The following is a 20,273-nucleotide window of genomic DNA, read 5'->3' on the forward strand; positions in this document are numbered from 1 at the left end:
ATGAGGGGGCCTTGGCCCCTGAGAGCGCTCTGTGAGGAGACCACAGCTGTACACTCCCAGCAGCTAATTGGTCCTTATCTAGCTGTCCCATTCATCTTCATTTTTTACCAATTACTGAGCATTATCTGTGTTCTCAGTTGGGTATGGGACTTAATCCTTTTTGGTTAAGCTGGTGCTACAGCTTGCAAATTTCAAATGGAGGAAGGGGGGTGAGGGTGGCGGAGGGGAATGGGAGGGGGGCAAAAGTCATAGCAAAATCAAACTGAAACTTCCCATCATCCCTCTCTGACAGGAAACAATCAATAAACAATGACATCACACAAAGGAGAGAGGAAAAAATGGAAGAGATCAATTATTGGCGTTATAATTCATGTCCTTGTTTGCAAACGTTGCAGCCTCATTGATTAGGCTGGTCTTGCTACACTCACCATTATTGACTTGTTAAAACCATATTTTCTCATCATCAGTGGTTTTGAGTTTGTGGTCACTTGGATAACAATGCTTTAAGGGGCGTCATTAATTATTCAAGATGTATTCATTTTAAAGCACAGCGAGCCCAAATCATCTTGTTTACTCTACAAACGGTACACGTATAGTACAGTGCTCATCCAGAAGGTACATCAAGACGCTGCAATCTGGGACAGTTAGCCTTAATTTTCTGAGATCAATGCATAACTAGGCTCCTCTCTATATGGGGTCCGCGCTTGGCCATGCTGCAGAGCTGAGTGGAGTCAGCCTGGAGACCATGCACTAATTACTGGAGTGTTTACTGCTCTGCTGGATAGCATTTGTACCATTTTGGATCATATCGGTGAGTAAATGTGGTTTGCGCTAGACCGAAAAATAAGACATTAAGATGACGGTGTCTATGAATGAAATGACAGTGGAAAAAATGATAGTCATCAATAATAAAATAATTGCACATCTAAAATGAGTAAAATTAATATCCCCACACGTATGTTCACTTACAGAACACGGAGGCATGCACGTTAGAAAACAGAGAGACAGTCATGCACACGAAAACAGGACACATCTAGAGACACTGCCTGTACTTTGATAGGGATCTGTTTGGTCACACTCTCTGCGCCAGCTGTCAGCCCAGCTCCACTGCGGCGATTTAATTAGTCTGTTTATGTCCTTTCTAATAATAAAGCTCTCTGGGTGGAAGGACACATCCAACCAGCTAGCTGCACTCTCCAAGCTGCTAGCTGCACTAGTGCTGGTGGCCCAGCGCAGCAGCTAAATGTGGGCCATGATGGAGGATGGTGGCTACTTCCTGCTCCTCTAGACAGAACATTGGCCCTGAGGCTCAGATCTAGTATCACCCCCTACTCAATCCTAACCTTAACCATTAGGGGATAAAGCACATACTGACCTGATATGAGTGTCTAGGGGCAACTCCATCCATCTTCCTCTCTAGCTCTCTTGTGGGAGCCTTTGTCAGCCGAAGCTCTTGAGAGAGACTAGATTGTAGCCATAGGCTGAATAGAATTCATTTCACGAACATACAACACCTCTTTCACTGGAACACATTATTGTCTTGTCTGATTTATACCGTTACAATGGGGTTTGTTTTGATTTTCTTTCGTGTGATATCAAGGCTGAAGTGGACGAAATAGGGTCCATTTAACCTGCCAGTGTTTGGGATAAAAAGGAGTAGCAGTGGTAACTGAGTCAGACAGACCAAGCTAGACAGAGAGTAGCAGAGCAGACAGACAGTCAGCCTTCCAGCCTGAGTGAAGAGCTTGATGGGTCTCTGTCTCTCTCTTGGGCTTTAGCCCTCACCATCTCTCTATTAGTCTGCCAGGCTCATGGGAGCCAGGTGACAGATAAGTGAAGAACGACACACACATTTTAATAGACATTTCAAAAGATAAACCTGATAATGATTTCTCTTTTTAATGAAGTCTAATGTCCTCGTTCTAATTCCAGTTGCGTCGGCTGTTAAGCATCAGCGTAATACTTGAATATGCATGATTGGGAAATTGTGAAGCACACTGATGTAGCTACAAAATACACGAACGCAGACAACTGCAGAAATAGATTACAATAACTGGGGGAATTGATTAAACATTATTTCCGTAATGATCCATATCAAGTTCTATCATCTTTGAGTGGCAGCGGCGTTGCTACGTTATAGGGAGGAGGCATGAGGAGAGACGCGCCACACAAACCACATGTCACGGAAATATTTGTTTGATTGTCTCTTGTGGTTAGCTCACAATAGCAGGAGCAGAGCTATAAAAAAACAACTGACCAGTCGAGTTGTCATCCCTCATCAACATTAGGCCTCATTCTTCATTAATTGGATAGATTAATTTGGAGTGCTTTGATGTGGGGATGATGCACGCGCTCGACTGCCCCCCCCCGCGTCACTATTCTCTGTCAGGTTGAATTTAGCCAGGGAAGGGGCTGACCTTTGGAAGTGAAGAGACAACACAATTTGAAAAGACAATGTCACTTGGTGTAAATGTGATACGTGTAATAAATGACATTCAACCTTTCAGTGATGATGAGCTTTCACAGGTTGGAGTAATGTGAAATATACACAGCGTGTAATTGCATAGATTGTAGAGCAGTTTTCACATACACGGATAAGATGGTGCGGCATTAACGTCTGGATATCATGTGCTCTCATTTCACTATGATTACGTCTAAGAGGATACATTAGCATAGAGTAATAATATCACAGTGTACACAATAACAGTAATGACAACAAGAAAATGACAATCTCTTTTGCTGTGATTATTGTGTAAAAATGTTCCTCTGCTCAACTGAGCGGCAATCAGGGGGAGAATCAAAGAACATTTTGTGTGATAGAAATAGTTGGTTCTGTTCCACAAAAACACTCACTTGTGTGTGTCTGAAGCGGAAGGTGTTTCTTCTCAATTATGATATGGGAACCTTCATCCAAATAGAGCTATCAGCCATACTGAGCCCAGACATCTTCGCCATCACACAGCCGCTCCTCTGGGACCAAGATAAAGAGGGAGAGAGCAAGCAAGTTCAAACAACGTTAAGGAATTTCACAATCTCAGCATGTCCTTCACAGTGTGAACAAACAGAGGAAGGCATTCCGGGATAAATTGTGTTTGGAATCCCTAACAAAATATTCACACCAACAAAACAATTGAGGCAACCTCAACACGGCATTTTTTATTATTATTTAATCAGTGTACATAATTATAATTAAATCCAAACTAACTACATTTTCCTGGTCTGTTGTGATATAAAATTCACATTAGAATCAGATACATCACACAGCTCACCTTGAACTCATTAGCACTGCAACTATAAACTATACACTGCATTACTGATTTTCTCTCATGAGGTGACTGTAATGGAGGAAGAGTGAGAGCACGGGAGGTAGTGATGCTAATTTTGTAATTAAAACAGATGATCTGATGACCACATGCAAACTGATCCCCCACCCCACCCTTTCTCCACCAAAGTGATATGACGACAGAGTGGGCTGTGATTGATAACACTCATCAATATATTTCATTTCAGGAGCCTTAGTAAAATGACAACTGGTTGTCATTGACTGAAAGCAATCTTTTTAAAAGGGGGGCCTTTGCTAAGTATCAGATGAAAATGATTCCTCTCTCCGCTTGGGTGTCACTGTCTGTAGGAGCTTTATTGATTGGGCTTGAATATATTGCACCCGCAGTAGTAACAGCTGCTGGTAATATCTCTCCTCTCCTTCTGCTCTCCTCTTCTGCTCACAGCGCTCTCTCTGCCTCCCCTTATTGTCACTGATCGGATGTTGGTGCTCTCGCACGGATGTTGTGTATTTATCAAGAATGATGTGTGACAAATGTAAAGGGAGTCTGGTTCTGACCCAAATTACAGAGGCGAACGTGCTTCGTTAATGTGTCCTGAAGGCTTGGCTGTCCTGGCCACCCCCAGCCATATGCACAATTGCGTTAACTAAACCCACTATTGTCTCCCCCGCTTTATACGCGCAGTGTTATCAAGCACAAGGATGCTGGCATTGGTCGGTAAAGGTCATTTACTGTAATGAGATTTGCCACATGCAAGCATATGGCTTGATTATTGCCCTGTTCGTTAACATTTTCAGCAAAGAGACAAATAGACAGCTAAAATGGGGGCTGGTGCGGGTGGGTTGGAGTGGGGCGAGCGAAACGTGTTTGGCATTTTCTTTTCAGAGATAGGAAGAACTTTTTTCCACAACAGATCTGTTGCAGAGATGATTGATCTTTCAATTTCATAAGGAATGCGTGCCATTAGAGCCGAGGATTTAAATTATCCTCTGAAAGTTGCCTGCCTTAGATTTTATACACTTAAAGGACAAACACCTCTGTCTGTCTCCTCCATAATTTCTACCACATGTTACACTCCAGTGGTTTGGGCAGGAACGCAATTATGTTACCTCATCAAACCAGAAATGCTTTCTTATCATGGTTTCTCTTACATTATGTTACATTAGGCATCTTGGCAGGAAATCTTTGCCCACCTGAATCATTGGAAAGTGTATCTCTTCATCCTGGCACGTTAAACACATTTTGTTTGTTGATGAGAATGGGCTTGAAATGTATCCAGTCATCATTGCTTGTGGAATGTAAAGCATATTGTTTGCATGTGTTTTTATGTCTGGTTGGCTCCGTGTGTGCACGCACCTATACACAATTATCTCCACTGCATCACAGTCAGAGTGTGTACCCATATGTTTTCATGTTTACCTCTCCTTGTTACAGCGAGATGGGTTCTTTTTATGTGTCTGTCTGCGTGTGTGTGCGTATACGTGAGTTTTGCAGCAGGTATTTAACAAAGACAAGATGTTTGCTTTATTATCAACATTAACTGTGTAAACACAAAAGGCTTCAAAGTTTCATTCAATGACACTGAGGGGCTGTGGGTGGCTACATCAAAGCTCAATACCTTCCTCTCCCCCCACCCATTTTAATGAGAAACAGGACTCACCAGCCTTGACTGAACCTGCCATCTGTGTGTGTGTGGGGTTTTTTTCCCTTTGTGTTTGTTGCTAATGTAAGGGTACTTGTGTTTCTGTGTATGTATGTTAGCATGTACATGTGCCGTATAAAGTGGCACCACCATGCCAGACAGCGTATTTATAGAGTTAGGGTCTTGTGTTTGATCTAATGGCTGTAAGGTTTCCTTCGGCTCACATGCCAGGGCTCCTGATTTCGGAGATTAACAGTTATAGTAAAGATGAATAGCTGATTAGTGCTACGGACAGACCTCTAAATGTCTTGCTGCATGACAGACACTTTTTCATGAGCCATTCATTTCCTTTCGGGACGCTGTGCAAGCCCTTGATATGACCACAACAAAGACTCCATGTGTGTTGCACCACCGCTTCACCTTTGTTGGAGAAATACATACACGGCATGGGGGCATTTTACAAGCGCGATTAGGAGGAAAACTCAGATTGTTTTTCAGGCGGCAGACTGCACATGCATTGTGCAGTGAGTCAGTCCATTTAGCTGCTTGACTGGAATGGTTGTCTTCACTTTGACAGATCAGAGGAGGAAAAAAATATCTCAACACCATGAAAACCAAAGGCTTAGCAGTGAGCAAATCAGCCTTTTGTCTTGTTCAATTCAAATCAAAGGATAACCAGGAATGTTTGTTTGACAACAGCATTTACAATGCATTGTTCTGAAGCCCAGAGCCTCCCAAACAAAGACAGATAGGCTTTAAACAAGTCATTTAATTAGCACCGGATCCACGGCTTTGGCTCCGCCAACCAATTATACATTCCTGAGGCATGTGAAGGTCCTATTTCACAGGAGCGAGAGGCAGATCCTTTCCAGCCCTGTCTCTTACAGTACATCTTTCCCTTTCCATTTAAGAGAAGGTAAATAGCCCAGACAGACAGCTTCATTAGCCAGCGTCTGAAGAGCGCGGGGCCGATTGTCGCTTAAATAGTGTGCTTTTACTGCAGGCCCAGCCGGCGACCTCCGATCAATTACAGCTGACATTATTGTTTGTCGGGAGCTTTTTTCCTGGACAGAGGGAGTAAAAAACAAGATCAGGCCTGAGCTTTGGCTGGAAATGTAATCTTCCCCCTCTCTTTGGTTCTTTCCCTCCACAAACAATAAATCATTCAGTTGAAGAGATAATAAAGTGCCAAGTAGGAGCTAGTTTAATTTTTGTCAGGGGAAATCTGTCCACAACAGAGTTAAGGGTAAGGGGTTGGCTGCTACCTCCGTATCATTTTAAATGACAATGGCTTAGTTCCTTTTTTTTTTCCTTTTACCTCTGTTGGGCTGGATGGCCACAAAAGCTGAAGTCCTGTTTAGATGAAGATTAAGTGCAGCACAAATCACCGTAGGTTTTCATTTCTGTCATCAAAATGAATTACTGCCCTCTTTTTAATCATTTTAAAACATTCAACATTCAATCTTTTTTTCGGCGTGATTCTTCTCAGTATTGGACTTAACCGTCAGCTGTGCGGCTTGATTCTGATGTAACAGCTTTTTAATCATGTTGTTACCAAGGGCTGTTTTAATTCATTCAATTCATCCTCTGCGATTCAGATCTTTGCTTATCCATGTGTGAACTCCCAAGCACGGCACGACATAATAGCTGAGCTGTTTATATTGGTATTAAGTGATTTGTAGTTTTAATGATGGTAAATAGGAGTTCACCTTTGCGGGTCCCTCAGGCTTCCCTCAGGTAAATTACTCCAAATGTATTGTTTATGCCCTTCAGGAGATGGGGGGGAGGGGGCTTGTGGGAATTCACCTCTCATCAGGTCTAAACTTCTGCATCAGAGACAAACAAAAACTGACAATGTTTCTGATGGTTTGCCCACTGGAATATCTACACAGTATCCAAGTGATTAATGTGTCTGAGTATTTGTTGAATCTCCTATCGAAAAAGAAATAAACAAAAATCACCACATACAAGTGATTTTTAAGCCTTTCCTTTAACAAGAGAAAATCCGTCAAGTGGGAAGAAATTGCATATGAATGAATTGAAAACACTTAACTTGTCTTGCAAAAATGCTCGATTGGTTGAATAAAGCAATATCCTCCTCACCTGGCGCCTTTCAGCTCCATATAAAGGGATTTGGTGGACCCTCGTTGGTCCGTGGCACATTCCCCTACAGTGGCCTGAATGGGCCTTTATGAAAGAAACACCGCTTTAGGATGGGGTGACATAAAAGGGGCTGGACAGGCACTGAAAGCGAGACTAATACCCACTGGAGGGAACAGAGGTCCAGTGTTTCCCCATCAGGCTGTCTTTCAGGTGAACACACATCACTGAAATTCATATACCAACGTGTACAAGCTACAACCAAGGTGCCAACAAGGAGAGTAATATGATTTATATCTGATAAACTTAAGTCTCTACTTATTTTTATACTTTAATTTGGTGTAATTTACTTTGATTTAGTAAATGTATCTTTATGTGCACAGCTGTATTTGATTGAATTGGTGTAATGTATCCACCTCAAAGGCAGAATAAGTCTCTTCACTCTGGCCCTTGAGTGGCCTTGAAAGGCTGATAGGTAGCCTAGACCTCTTCATGTTGTCCTACAGTAAGTACCTCTGCAATCAGGCCCTCTGTGGTGTTTTTTAATTGAGCTTAGCCTGCTGAGTAGTAATTGATTCAGTCTGAGCTACAGCAGAGGCGCTGATACAAGGTGCTGCTTGGCTTCCGCCTTTCTTTAATCTCCCCTGCTTTATATTGTTTGGGAATACTCACCACTGAGAAACTGCATGCCATCTTTCTTATGGAAATCAATGCTTCTTTTGGAAGGAGGGGAATGACAGAGAGGAGTACTTCTCATGTCCTTTCATTTTCAACCAGTGTCCTTCTCTTTAGAGGCTTCGCCATGCAGATCTCCTTGCCCTTTGGCTACTGATGTTTTGTCAGAAAAGAAGAGTGGAGTTGTTTTGTGGATCAGCTTTCTGTAGTGCAGTATTTTTTTCCCTCTTTCTTTCACGCCTTTTACCTTGAACCAGGCTGCCAAGAAAGACAGAAAAAAAAAAGAAGTGAAAAATCAACAGAGAGGCTCAATCCAATCCGGTCCAATAGTGTCTATGAGGTTTTCTTTAAAGCATTTGAGGAAAAGCATCTGAGTGGTGGAGGAATGAGACCAAACTGTTCCCAGTCACTTTTGATCCTACCAGTTCAAAGTCCCTATAGAGCAGAGGGGGAGAGTTGGGGGGTTTGTGGGGGGGGGGGGCAGCCTTGGTTGGTTGAGTACAGACACCTAGCTTTGACCTTCTGTCTGCGCTCGTGTCCTTTGAAAGTTGGCTTGTTTTCATTAAGCCATTCAGAAGCACAGTGCAGGGCCACATTTTGACTAACTACTAACCCCCTATGGTATCTTTATTAGACATTCTTTACATTTTCAGACTACTAATGTCTTCAGTTTTCCCAATTAGGCGTCTATTGCCAGACAGCAATTGAATAATTTAAAACATTTGTAAGATATCTCTGATGTTGTAATGGAATAATTTGTGTGCATATAAAAGAGAAGGAAATGAAAAACCCATTATTAGAGGACAAAGTGACTCTTTTTGGTCCTGCTCTCTTTTTTCTGTCTGATCTGGTATATGGGCTGCTATCATTAGCCTAAAGTCATTGCCATACTGTAGTCTGACGGTACTTGTTTGTCATTAGCACATTTAACTAGTCATTTGGGTAATGGCTTTCTAAATTGCCTTTGTTTTTACAGTGATATTTTTTATATGTAAATATTGAGACAATTTCCATAATGTGCCCTTTTTATTCATCTTGGAATAATTGATGCAACTTTACTGCTGTGTAAACTTTGGTCTTTGAATGACTGTGTATATAGTTATCATCCCCGTTTTCTTTATTATTATTGCAATAGAATCTATTATTAACATATATTGTAAAACATTTATGTGTATTATGTTAACATGGAAGAATACCCAAGGAGCAATTAATTTGAATTCCTTTTTTTTCCCCCTGATGGATTCCAGTGTAAAGCTTTAGTGTTATTGGACACTAGTTTTAAAGGGTGTCTCAGTGATGGAAATGACCGATGACTGAATGAAGCGGCAGCACTTTCTGAGTTTTCGGACAGGCCTCTGAAGTTACCCTGGTGGATATCTCACTCATAATACACATCATTGAGTAACCAATGACCTCTTCATATGTCTCAGGCCTGGAACTCCCTTTCATGATGATGCCACACCCCCTGATCCCAGTCAGTCTGCCTCCAGCTTCCGTCACCATGGCAATGAGTCAGATGAACCACCTCAGCACCATCGCAAACATGGCCGCCGCAGCACAGGGCCAGAGTCTGCCCTCCAGAATGGTCACCTCAGTTATAAAGGTAAATTTTAAAGCATAAAGCAGCTGTGCCATAATACCAGATGGATTGACTATGACCTGCTGCTTCCTGTTGCTGTAATATTTCGGTCTACAGTGATATTTATAGTGGGTGTATGTTTTTGTGGCTACTGGGGTTGCAGGAACGTGTGCCGGACAGTCCCTCCCCTGCTCCTTCCTTAGAAGACAACAGGAGGCCAGGCAGTCACCCATCGTCCCACCGCAGCAGCAGTGTGTCCAGCTCGCCAGCGCACACAGAAAGCTCCTCAGACAGGATACGTATGTTTCTCTGTTACTTCAACACACATGTAAAAAAAAAAAAAGCCAAACATGCTGCACAAACTCTGGTTTCGTCTTTTAAATATTATTAGTAATGCCCCTCCTGTTTTGTCATCCTCTCTCCAGCGGCACACCACAATGGCCTGTCCATGAACCAAGCCCTGTTAGGCCTGTCCCCCAACATTCCTCCGGGCCCTAAAGAGGGAGACTTGGCCCACGACATGAGCCATGAAGCAAAAAGGATGCACGCTGACAAAGGTTAGTCAAGTTTAATGAAAAAAAAAAAAAAAAATTTTAGACCTGTGTAACTTTCTCAGTATTTCCAGACTACAAGCAGATAACAACAAAAGTATTCAACATTCTCACTGCAAAATGAACAGTGACAAGTATATTTTATCTGAATTTAACCAATTTAGATGAAGGACACTTTTCTACAGAAGGTAAGGAATTAAAAGACCGTTTGTCATGAAACATTTATAAAATTTGTTGACGTCCCCAATAGTGACTTTGAGGTAGATTGAGGGTTACACAGTGTCCCCTCCTTATTCTTTGTATAATATATATCTTTATTTTAATACATATTATATGATGGGAATATTTCTACTGAAGTAGCTAGTCTACCTGTCCCAGAGCTAAATTCTTTTGTCAGGCCACCAGTCTCTCACAGGACTGACATACCGAGACACACCAAAAACTATTCTTACTTATTTCAATTTCAAGTCTCCTTGAACCCAAACATGCATGTGTTTGGACTGTGGGAGGAATTGTGTGTGTGTGTGTATTTATAATTGTACTATAGCCAAATTAATAACAGTCTGGTGGGGGAAGAATAGTACTGAAAATGTTGGCCTGACTCCCGTTGTCCAGAGTAAATGTTTTTGTCATTAATTGGTGGCCTTATTTAATTATACTTCTGCCAGGCATTTAAAGAAGAAAAAAAGGCGGAAAGGAAAAGAAAATTAAAGAAACAGATAGAAATCGAGTAAGCGTGGCGGATTAAATACAAAATGAAGCAAATAATAGATTTTAGTATTCTCTGTTGGTTTTAGTGGCGCTGGGCTGCAATGAGTGATGCAGGGAAGGGTGAGCCTGATCCTGATAATGATATTAAAACCACTATGGAAATCATTGGGCTGTATGGTCCCTGTTGGCAAGGCTGACGTGAAGATCAGTGTTAGACCTTCATTCACAGGGTGTGAGGCGCTGAATAGTAATAATTAGCAGGATCATGAGATGAATTTGTGGGTCACTAACTGTCAATGCATGTTTGTGTGTGTGGGAAGAAAAAACAAAAAACCTGTTAGCCAAACAAACAGACGGAAAGAAGGTTTCACCAAGTATCCACATACTAAATCAACTGAACATCTCCTCAGCAGCAGAGATGTCACATCTTCACTGAAGTGCCTCCTCCATACTCAGATAATCAACACAAATGGACTGAAATTTCTTTGCAGGATTAGAGGAGAAAGCAAATGACCAGGCAATCCACACCAATTCTAGATAGATGACCTACACGCATCTACTCGTAAACACGCACTCTATTTTCTTTTGAGATTGTCAATTCCTAATATGTCACTGGACTTGATTAGGATTCTGAGCTCTCCAGTGTGTGTACCAGAGGTCTCAGGCTGTGGAAAACATTTTTATAAAATAACCCATTAATGCAGAGGAGTGCAACTAAATTAGTTACCAATTTGCTGAGCATGAATTAATGAAGAGAGCTTCTCCCGGCTCCCACAGTTGTAATTTTCATAATAACCCCAGACCTTTATTTGGCAGGTTGTTTAGTTTTTTCGTTTGAAGGTTTTCATTAGTCTAATGAGGACTGTGCAAGGGCGAGCAGTCAGCACAATTTACATGAGGAAGCTATCATAATAAATGAGGCAATTTGAATAACATGCACAGGTTTATGCAGCGAGATAAGAGAGATTGTACTAGCCAGATTCAGAGGTAACCAATACATTAGAACCAACTAATAACCAAAGTAATTCCAATAAAAGCTTTAAGTGAAGGGAATAAAATTAATGATAGATATATTGAACTGTAATGATATGATACATGATGCATTAGATTAATAAAATGAATGTGCTCCATTGTTAAAGAGGGGAGAGGCCTCACCATCCGAAGCTTTGTTTATGGTTAGCTTTTTAATTAGGCTTGTTCATCGCATCAGTTTGTTTAGATAAATGAGATAACATTCCAATGGTTTAATGATATCTCTCCACTTGTTTGATCTTTATGATCCTGGCAGAGCATTAAATTAATCTCTTGCAATGCACTCTTAGAAGAGCACACAGGAGGTGCAGAGAATAATGCAGTGCCCTGGCTCATATGGAGGCTATTTAAATCGCCAGACACCTCAGAGACAGCCACTATAATGTCACATCACTCATATCCTATGAACATGTCTCATCTTTTTCATGTCATCCAGTGATGAAGGACAAAGGCTGTTTGTTGTCATCTAAAAAAGACCATTTCCAAAGTTGTGTCACCCAGTGCAGAGGAACCAGATGGTAGTATTTTTTTTTGGGAGGGGGTGGGTGTTTTTGTTTGAACTTGATTATTTTTTGTCCAAATTTTGCCGGCGAAAAAGGGGATATTAGATGATGTGTGAGTAAAAAGGCGAGTAGAAAGCTAAGTGTTATCTCACATGTGACTAATTGAATTGCTTCAAACAGAAAGTCTGTGGCAATAGCTTCCGACAAGCCTCTGTCTCGTGAAACAGCAGGTAGCTGACAAACAAGGGGAAATTTGAAAGGTACGGAAGCCTTTGGCTGTAAACTCACTTTGGACATCAAACACTTGACATCATTTTAGTTCCTTGGGGAAGAGGTGTTTGAAACTCAAGCCATATGCATGTACGTTGAAGTGTAAGAGTTTCTTTAAATACCATGTGGCAGTTTGCAAGCATTTGGCCAACAACAAATTTTGCCACTTTGCCTCAGCCTTCCTGCTGCAGTTAAGCATGGCACATCTCTTTTACGCTGAGCTGAAACGCCTGACAGCAGAGTCAGGGGCAACTACAGTTCGTAAAGTGATTCTGTAAACCATATTTTAAAAGCAGGCGAATCACCGGTAATATGATATCGGCACTTCCCTGGTAAATGTTATATATCCTTGTTGACACAACAGGAGATGCACTCATAATGTCCTCCGAAGCACAAATGGAAGCTTGTGGTGTATTATGTCACCTAGAGGTGCTTCCTTTCGTACCTGCTATCAACCGAGCAATCGCAGATGCATCGAGCACCAGTGTGACCACAATGGACAAAAACGACTTGCCACGCCTTTCCTTTGCCGGGATGCAGCATAGATGTCCAGTTGATTGGTTTATGGCTTGGGCAGTGTGTGTGTCATTCACAGTCTGAGTGAAGATGTGGAGCAGGTACCAGTGTCACACTCTATTATCATACAGCTGCTTTGTGCAAGGGCCTGTGGACGCTGTTGGGCTCGTCTACAGAGAGGGGATATAGTTTGAAAAAAGATGAAAAAGACAAAAAAGTGATTTTTAGCCTTTGTAGTCTTTGTTCTGTTCCTTCTGTGCATAAGCATTTGCAATGATAAAAAGGAAGTTAGGGGACTTTGGGTCAGGCAAAAGTTTCAGCATCAGGTTTGTGCTCTCTCTGCGCTGTAAATATTTCACTGACATTGATGGTATCTGCGTATAGTATCATTAAAAGTTCGATATGTTCCATGTAAGCTCCTTCTCTTCATCTTTCTGACTTTAATGCATAGTGTTTTGTTCAGTCCTCTCCATGTCCTTGGCGTTGTAAGCTTCAAACACATGCTGACTACCTGACTTTCCCTAAGTCAGGAGGCAAGATCATTAGCCATCACAACCCTGAAATGTGACTTGGCAGACAATAATGCTTTATGATCAAACAACTTGTCAGTGCGTCCTGTTGAAATGAAAGAGTGCAAAAAAATAATTCAATAGAGGATCAATCAAATTTCCCCAGCCCATGTGAGCGAGATTGCTGATGGTGCAGAGAGGGGCTATTCCTCGAGGACATGGGAGTTCATTTGGATATTTGTTCTCCCCCTCATGAATGTTCCATTGCGTGACACCATCTCCTGCTAATCACATTTCACTGAAAAGGGGGGATGCTTTTAGGGACGTTGAAAAGAGAGAGGTTCTTTTTAATCTTTGAAATGCCTCAAAAGTGACAGAATGCTTTCTCCTGCCAAGACGTGAGCCTCGGATGGGGAGATAAATATGCTGTGGTCAGCTAAGTGTATCTAGTGAGCAGAGAGGCAAATTTAATAATGCATTATCATTCACTGGCGAAGGTGAAATCTCCCTGTCCATCAGGAGGCTGAGGCCTGTTTCATGTTACCCTTCACTGCAAATGAACAAGTGCTTTACTCAGCCATACCAGAGATGCACAGTAGGCACCGGTACTCCTCCACATGTGCTGCTCTGGACTGTCAGGAAACAGGTCTGTAATCAAAGCAATCATCTATTGGTCTTGACTGGAGACATTAATGATCACAGTCCTTAATCCTGATAAAACTGTTTTGAACAATAACCTTCCCTTTTTTTTTTCCCTCTCTTTTTTTTTTTTATTTTCCCTCCCCGAGAACACAAGGTGTGCTTTACATATCTGAGCATCTGCTATTATGCAGATTACGGGAGCATATTTACCCGAACGCCCTTGGACAACAGCATTAAACAATTATGAAGATTATGTACAATGCAGAAAATTTGTGATTCAAAACAATTCATATCTTCGCAGTGGCAACTGTTGCAGACAGATAAGGTTGACCCTGAGTGTGTATTTCTGTACTTTTGGAGACATTCTGTGCGGTTGTTTGTATAATTTAATATTTACATGTAAACAGTAATTAAGTGATGCTACCAACATGCCAGGGCCAGGCTCTGCCAAGGTAAACACCAGCCCTGGTAGTTTGCCACAGTCCATCATGTTTACAGACTTGCAGAGCTGAGTGTTGTTTGTGTGCTCTTCCTTGGCAAAGCCCATAAAACACAACCAATTGGATGCCGAGTGTTGAACACAGTCACTCTTATCGTCTGGCAGTCTGCTCGCTGACTTGAGGACATTGTGAGTCAAACCTTTAAATTTTCACTCTGCGATAATTACGCTGCTATACTTGAGCTTTTATATCCTTTCACTGAGAAAGTAAATCATTCCTAATAAAGAGAGGAAGAATAGGGGGCGGAGGGAAAAGTGCTTGAGGACTAATTCTCTTCACTCCCTCCCTCTCTTCTCTCTATTCTGCTTTTTGAAAGCCTTTCTCTGAGTATTCCAGTCACCTTGACTTTGCAGCTGCAGCCTTATAGTCTGTTGCTTATCCTGCCTAACCCCAGCTTGTCAATTAGGTGTTTAAAAATTAATCTCTTTAACTGGAAATACCATGCCAGCTTTCTTCCGTCTGTAAATGAAGTGTTATTAATTCACACAGTGCAAAGCCAGTGTTATGAATAATGTTATCAAAACAGATTTCCACACGTTTAACACGTCGCTCCTATTAAAGCCCCTTAAGTATTTTTATAACTGTGAAACCAGGACCGCTAATGGATTTGCATCCATTTTTGAGCTTCCACACCAGACAGCCATGGAGCAAGTGCTCCTAAGCCAGACCTTTTAAAGTTTACATTTCCCATTTCCTCTTTTGTTCTTTCATCTTCCTTTAAAAGCAGCTCAGTATATCCAGTCTGGATTAGCGCCAGCCATCGTCAACGTCTCGTTCGGCAGTCGCAGAACAGCAGAGCCTCTCCCCGTAGGATTGCAATGCCAGGCAATGACACCAATGTGCCTCCCTGCAACCCCCTCCTCACGCCCCCCCGCCAAACCCAGCAACACTCTGATCTAACAGAAGGCTATCTGGCCAACCACACCAAGCTAATACTTGTTCCATTAAAACCTGGTGATTACGGGGGGATTTCCTCTCTGTTTGTTTGTTTGAATGCTTAATTATCAATATGTAATTGGCGGGTGTATTGTGATGTTGGGTGCATATTTGGTGGCATATTTTACTGCAATGCACATTGCTATCGGGTGGAAACAGGACTCCCCAGTCACTGTTAAGTTAAGCTGCATGAGAACTTGCTCTAATGAATTAATAAATGCTAAACAAAGGAGAACTAAACAAAGAGTGAGAAATAAATGGCTTGATGATTAGTGGGTCAAAGAGATTAGTGGGGTATACAGTACAAATGATCCCCTTCTGAAATGGGAATGATTCAGGCAAAATACCCAATCAATACTTGAGGCCAATTTAATCTCTGGGATTCCTCTGTCAATAAATGGACCTGGTCAACAGAAGTCAATATGCAAAGACTAACTAAACACCTTCAAAGTGCCTCACTATAATGTCCTTCTCCAACTATTAACTTCTGGAGAGCTTGGACTCATAGTCAATAGGTGAGCCACAGAAATCTTTTCAAGAGAGGGTGGCTGTCACTTGCTTTTTTGAGCCACAAATATTTTTTAGCCTGCCCTTTTACCTGAGCCTTACTCTCCTGGTTTATCTAAAAACGAAGGTCATGGATTTAGCGCTTTGATCTCTCACCTCCAACCACCTTGCCCCACTCGGTTTCGACCGCTCTAACTGTGATCGTCGCTCTACAAAATGCCATTTTGTCTCCACTACTGTTCGCTTTAAGAGCTCATTTGAAGGTGTGCGCTGGCAGAAACAAAAGTCCTGTGTGCTTTTATGCAGTCATCACAGTCAGCCAAGCCTGTAATCCTCAGAGGTCCGATAATGACATAGCCCCTGCATTTATTACATGGAGGAGAGGAGAGAGGGAAAACGCTGACTTTGAACAAATGAACACTCTGACCTTTATGCAATAAATATGACATGGGCCGCATAAAAAGACAAGATATCTTCCTCCTGAATGGAAGTCAACACGGATTCTACTCCCTTGCCTCTTGCTCTCTCTTTTTCCATATCTCTTTCTCTCTCTCCGTCTGTCTCTTCCTCCCTCCTTTTTCCAGCTTGCAGATCAACAAATGATGAAATCTGTTTTAACGGTTTGCACCCTAATATTGTAATCTGTGCTCCAAAAGCACAATTTGTAGTTCATAATTTCCTCTGCTCTCGGTAGCTTTCTACATAACGTCAACTGCGGAATATTATGGACAATCATCAGTCAGGATTTTAATCTTCATGCATGATTAAGTCTTTATACATTTAATCATTAGCAGGCATTTTCTCAGCGATGAAAGCAATGAAAAAAATTATATTTATGCACAGAATAGACAGTTTTAACAGAGAAAATCAACCTTTCACTGTGTCTTTTGTAATCTCAGTGTGATCCCAATTGAGCATCGCAATTGTCTTCTTTTGTCACCTCAGACCGCCTCTCTGACAGTAAAGGATTTATGGTTATTTCCTCCATGCAGCCTGTCCATCTGTGGCTCTATCTTCATATGGCCTTGAGAATACGATTCAATTTATTAAGGCAAAGCAATGGACTCATTACTTTAAAAAGGTGGCAAGAGAGAGAGGGTGCGAGAGAGAGAGAGAAGTGACACACTGAATTGGTTATTAATGGAAATGCACAGCCATAGGGCAGTTGAAATTTAATGATATCCTACAAGAAAATATGAGGGTGTCACTCTCCAAAAAGTCATGCTAAATGTCAACATTTTAAGGTCCCGGCGCTAATTTTATGCCTGTGCACAGTAATGTTTTGGAGAGCATTTAGGAAACACGGCCCAGTGGCCAGCCTGATTATCCCGCTCACCTTCTCTCCTCTCTCCAAATGGGTTTGTGCAGCAAGCGATTTCATCTCTAAGTGAAGGGAACATTAGGGAGGGGAGAAAGAGAGAGCGATAGAGGAAAACACGCGGTTTGATTTTCATGCTGTGATAAGAGAGTGGGAGCCAAATGTTACCTGTTAATCTAGCCCAAACCGACCGGGGCTCTTGACTTTGTCCCCCAGCAGGGATGGGGCAAACACTCATTTTCCTCTCTCCGTGATGAAAAGGAAATTAGCTTAAATGTGATGAGGGCACATTAGTGTGTGTGTGTTGTGTATGTGTCGTAGTGTGTGTGTATGTGTTTGCAGGTTTTGTGTTCGCGTACGTGCATGCATGTGTGTTTTCTCTTGCCTCGCAGTGTATACACTACATTACACACACATATGTGCAACATATGTAAGTGATAGTCACTCTAAAGGAATTTGTCTTGTATGGATCATCACACGCATTCTCACTGTGTCTCCTGCAGGTTCCCCTTCTTGCTTTTTTCCTCAAAGCAAAGTACAAGCAATGCCTAGAAGTCAATCTTACCCTCCAGCAGTCAAATTATATACCACCGTGTACAATTTTTCTGTCCAGGGATTGTGAATCCTTTCAGTCTTTGTTAAGATGTGAAAAGCTGCTTTTAAAACTGTGATGGGATCACAATTTAAAGAGGCATGAAATAATATACGCAGCCTGTGACATAATGTTGTACCTTTTTAAACCTATCTGGCAGTTAAAGCTGAATTTATTTTGCCTGAAAGACCCCTCAGAGTACAGACATCATTTGCAAGATAAGCCAGGCCCATGTTTTTTTTTTAAGTGCTCAAATTGCATGCAGCTACTTTTTTTGCCCAGCTCTGCATCGCTGCATTTGTACCAGAAGACAGATATTTCCTTTGACAAGATTTTCCAAATCCAGCGCTTTAAGTGCAGGTGGAATAATGCTGTGTTAGCTGCTAATGGCTGTCCGAGAGGTCATAAGCACTCCATTTGAAGGAGGCTGGTTTCTTTGCAGCACTGGCAGGTCAAATCAAATGTAATTGTGCAGTGAAAAAGCAGCGCCTTGCTTTGTGTTGGCTGTGCTGACAACCTCCAGGTTTAGCATTCAGTTCTCCTGCTGGGAGGAACACCGGTTTGCAAGGACAAAGGCTTCACCTGTCAATATATCACACTGACTGGCCGGCCAAATGTACCTCTGCTGCCCCCCCAACCCCCCCCCCCCACTCTCCTCTCACTTTTCCTCTACGTCAGTCTTTCATTCTCCACACACCCAATTGTATTGCAGCCTCTTCTACCTCAGATTCTCCCTCACCTATTTGTCCATCTATCTTCCGTCTTCAACCATCTATCTCTCATTCATGGCATCTTTCTCATCCCCTTTCTCTCTTTGCTTCTCTCTTTTTGTGTGTCTTTCTGTATCCTCCTCTTCCCAGACTCACACTGCCTTCATGTGAGGACTCTGCTGAAATGTCCTGAGGGACCCAGTTTCAAACACAGGAACCAGAAACATATGGCACATTTTCAACTCCCAAGGTCAATTACAGCTATTTATCCAGAGATTGCAGCTAAATTTCCCAAGGTTTCTTCTAGATTTACCACAGATTGCAATGTGTGTCTGTCACATTTTAAATCAGGCCAGTTTCCTCTGCTTCTCTCCACTCGCTGCAACTTTCCATCAAATATTTCAAAGGCTTTCAAGTGGGTTTTAGACATGTTTTATCTCCGGTTATCATGTGCCCCATCTTTTTTGCCTCAGCTTTGCGAGGTCCAAGTGCCGCTTGCAACACAAATCTAATAACATGTAAATTGGAGATAAGCCCAGATCCCTCCAAGTGATATTTTTTACATTCATAGTTTGTCAAGTCAATTCCTGGGCCCCTGTTTTAGCAGCACAACACATGAGGAGTGAGAAAATTAACTGGATAGGTGATTCATCATTGCTAGCACACTGTCAAGGACTCCCTCTGCAGCTATTGAGAGCAAGGTGGAGGAGGAGGATGGAGAGAGGAGGGGGGGCGTTGTTTTAAATTATGGCATTTCATTCAGAATGCATTGTATTTACAGCGTCCCATTTTTATTTGTGGCTCCTATTATCCACCGAAACAGTTGTGCATGAAATGTTATTTGTGACAGGGGTGACCTGCGAGTGTTTTTCCACACAGTATTTCATAGCCGGGGCCTTAACTGTACCTTTACCGTACGGTAAGCACAAGAGGCTGTCACAGCTGCTGTTGGCAGCCTTGCTAGTGGAGAAATATCACCTGGAAACAGAGTACTCCATTCCATCGGCCCCCATCACTCCAACGCCTGTCGCTGTAATTAAGTTGAAGTCAATGATTCTGGAGCGATGGTGAGAAATAAACATGCAAACACATGCCAGCATTTGCAGCCAGGCACGGGGAGAAAAAAAAAAGGGGGGGGGGGGGGGGGGGGGGGTGATAACATTAGAAGCAAAGAAACTACAGATCTTGATCATGTTTGCTTGAATTTACATTTGAGTTTCATTAAGCCACTTTTGATTATATTGATTGAATTAGTCACTTATTAGCTTCGCTTTTCTCTCTCGTTTTTTTTTTTTTTTTTTTTGAAAATGCTGCTATTTATGCAAAGCTCCTGGTGGAAATGTTATCTGACAAGTGGTGCTGTATGGTAGTTGGAGTCTGTCGAACAAAACACGATGTTTGCTTTTCCCAGAGCATGACAGGTTGTTTCCTCTGCAACAAAGCCATCAAATATTCTGTGTGATCCAACATTGTGTTGGAGGGAAGGCCTGCTGAGTGGGAAGCCGGAGTTTGTTAAAGCAATGATTTATGATTAATGCCAACACTAAATAAGGGACAAAGTGCCTACAGTACAAATCAATTACAAAGCTACAACAGCAGACCTTTCCCCGAGGTCTACTAACGTCTCTAGTTGTTATGGTGATTTTATTGGAGGTGGGTGATGCATGCATATAATGCATGCAATACATCTATATCA

General features: G+C 42.0%; 1 protein-coding gene across 3 annotated transcripts in view; it reads left to right on the forward strand.

The window, feature by feature from the left end:
- The window catches only part of dachd (dachshund d), an 88,961-nt gene that overhangs the window by 57,203 nt on the left and 11,485 nt on the right, over positions 1-20,273 (forward strand). For 2 of the 3 annotated variants that reach the window (XM_029530615.1, XM_029530616.1), the window contains exons 4-6: positions 9,132-9,304; positions 9,435-9,579; positions 9,706-9,837. In XM_029530615.1, the coding sequence (XP_029386475.1) occupies positions 9,132-9,304; positions 9,435-9,579; positions 9,706-9,837 (450 nt within the window). The remainder of the gene's footprint in view (positions 1-9,131; positions 9,305-9,434; positions 9,580-9,705; positions 9,838-20,273) is intronic. The other variant, XM_029530617.1, reaches the window with a different exon arrangement.

The sequence above is a fragment of the Echeneis naucrates genome, chromosome 21 (genome assembly GCF_900963305.1).
Source record: "Echeneis naucrates chromosome 21, fEcheNa1.1, whole genome shotgun sequence".
Classification (NCBI taxonomy): Eukaryota; Metazoa; Chordata; class Actinopteri; order Carangiformes; family Echeneidae; genus Echeneis; species Echeneis naucrates.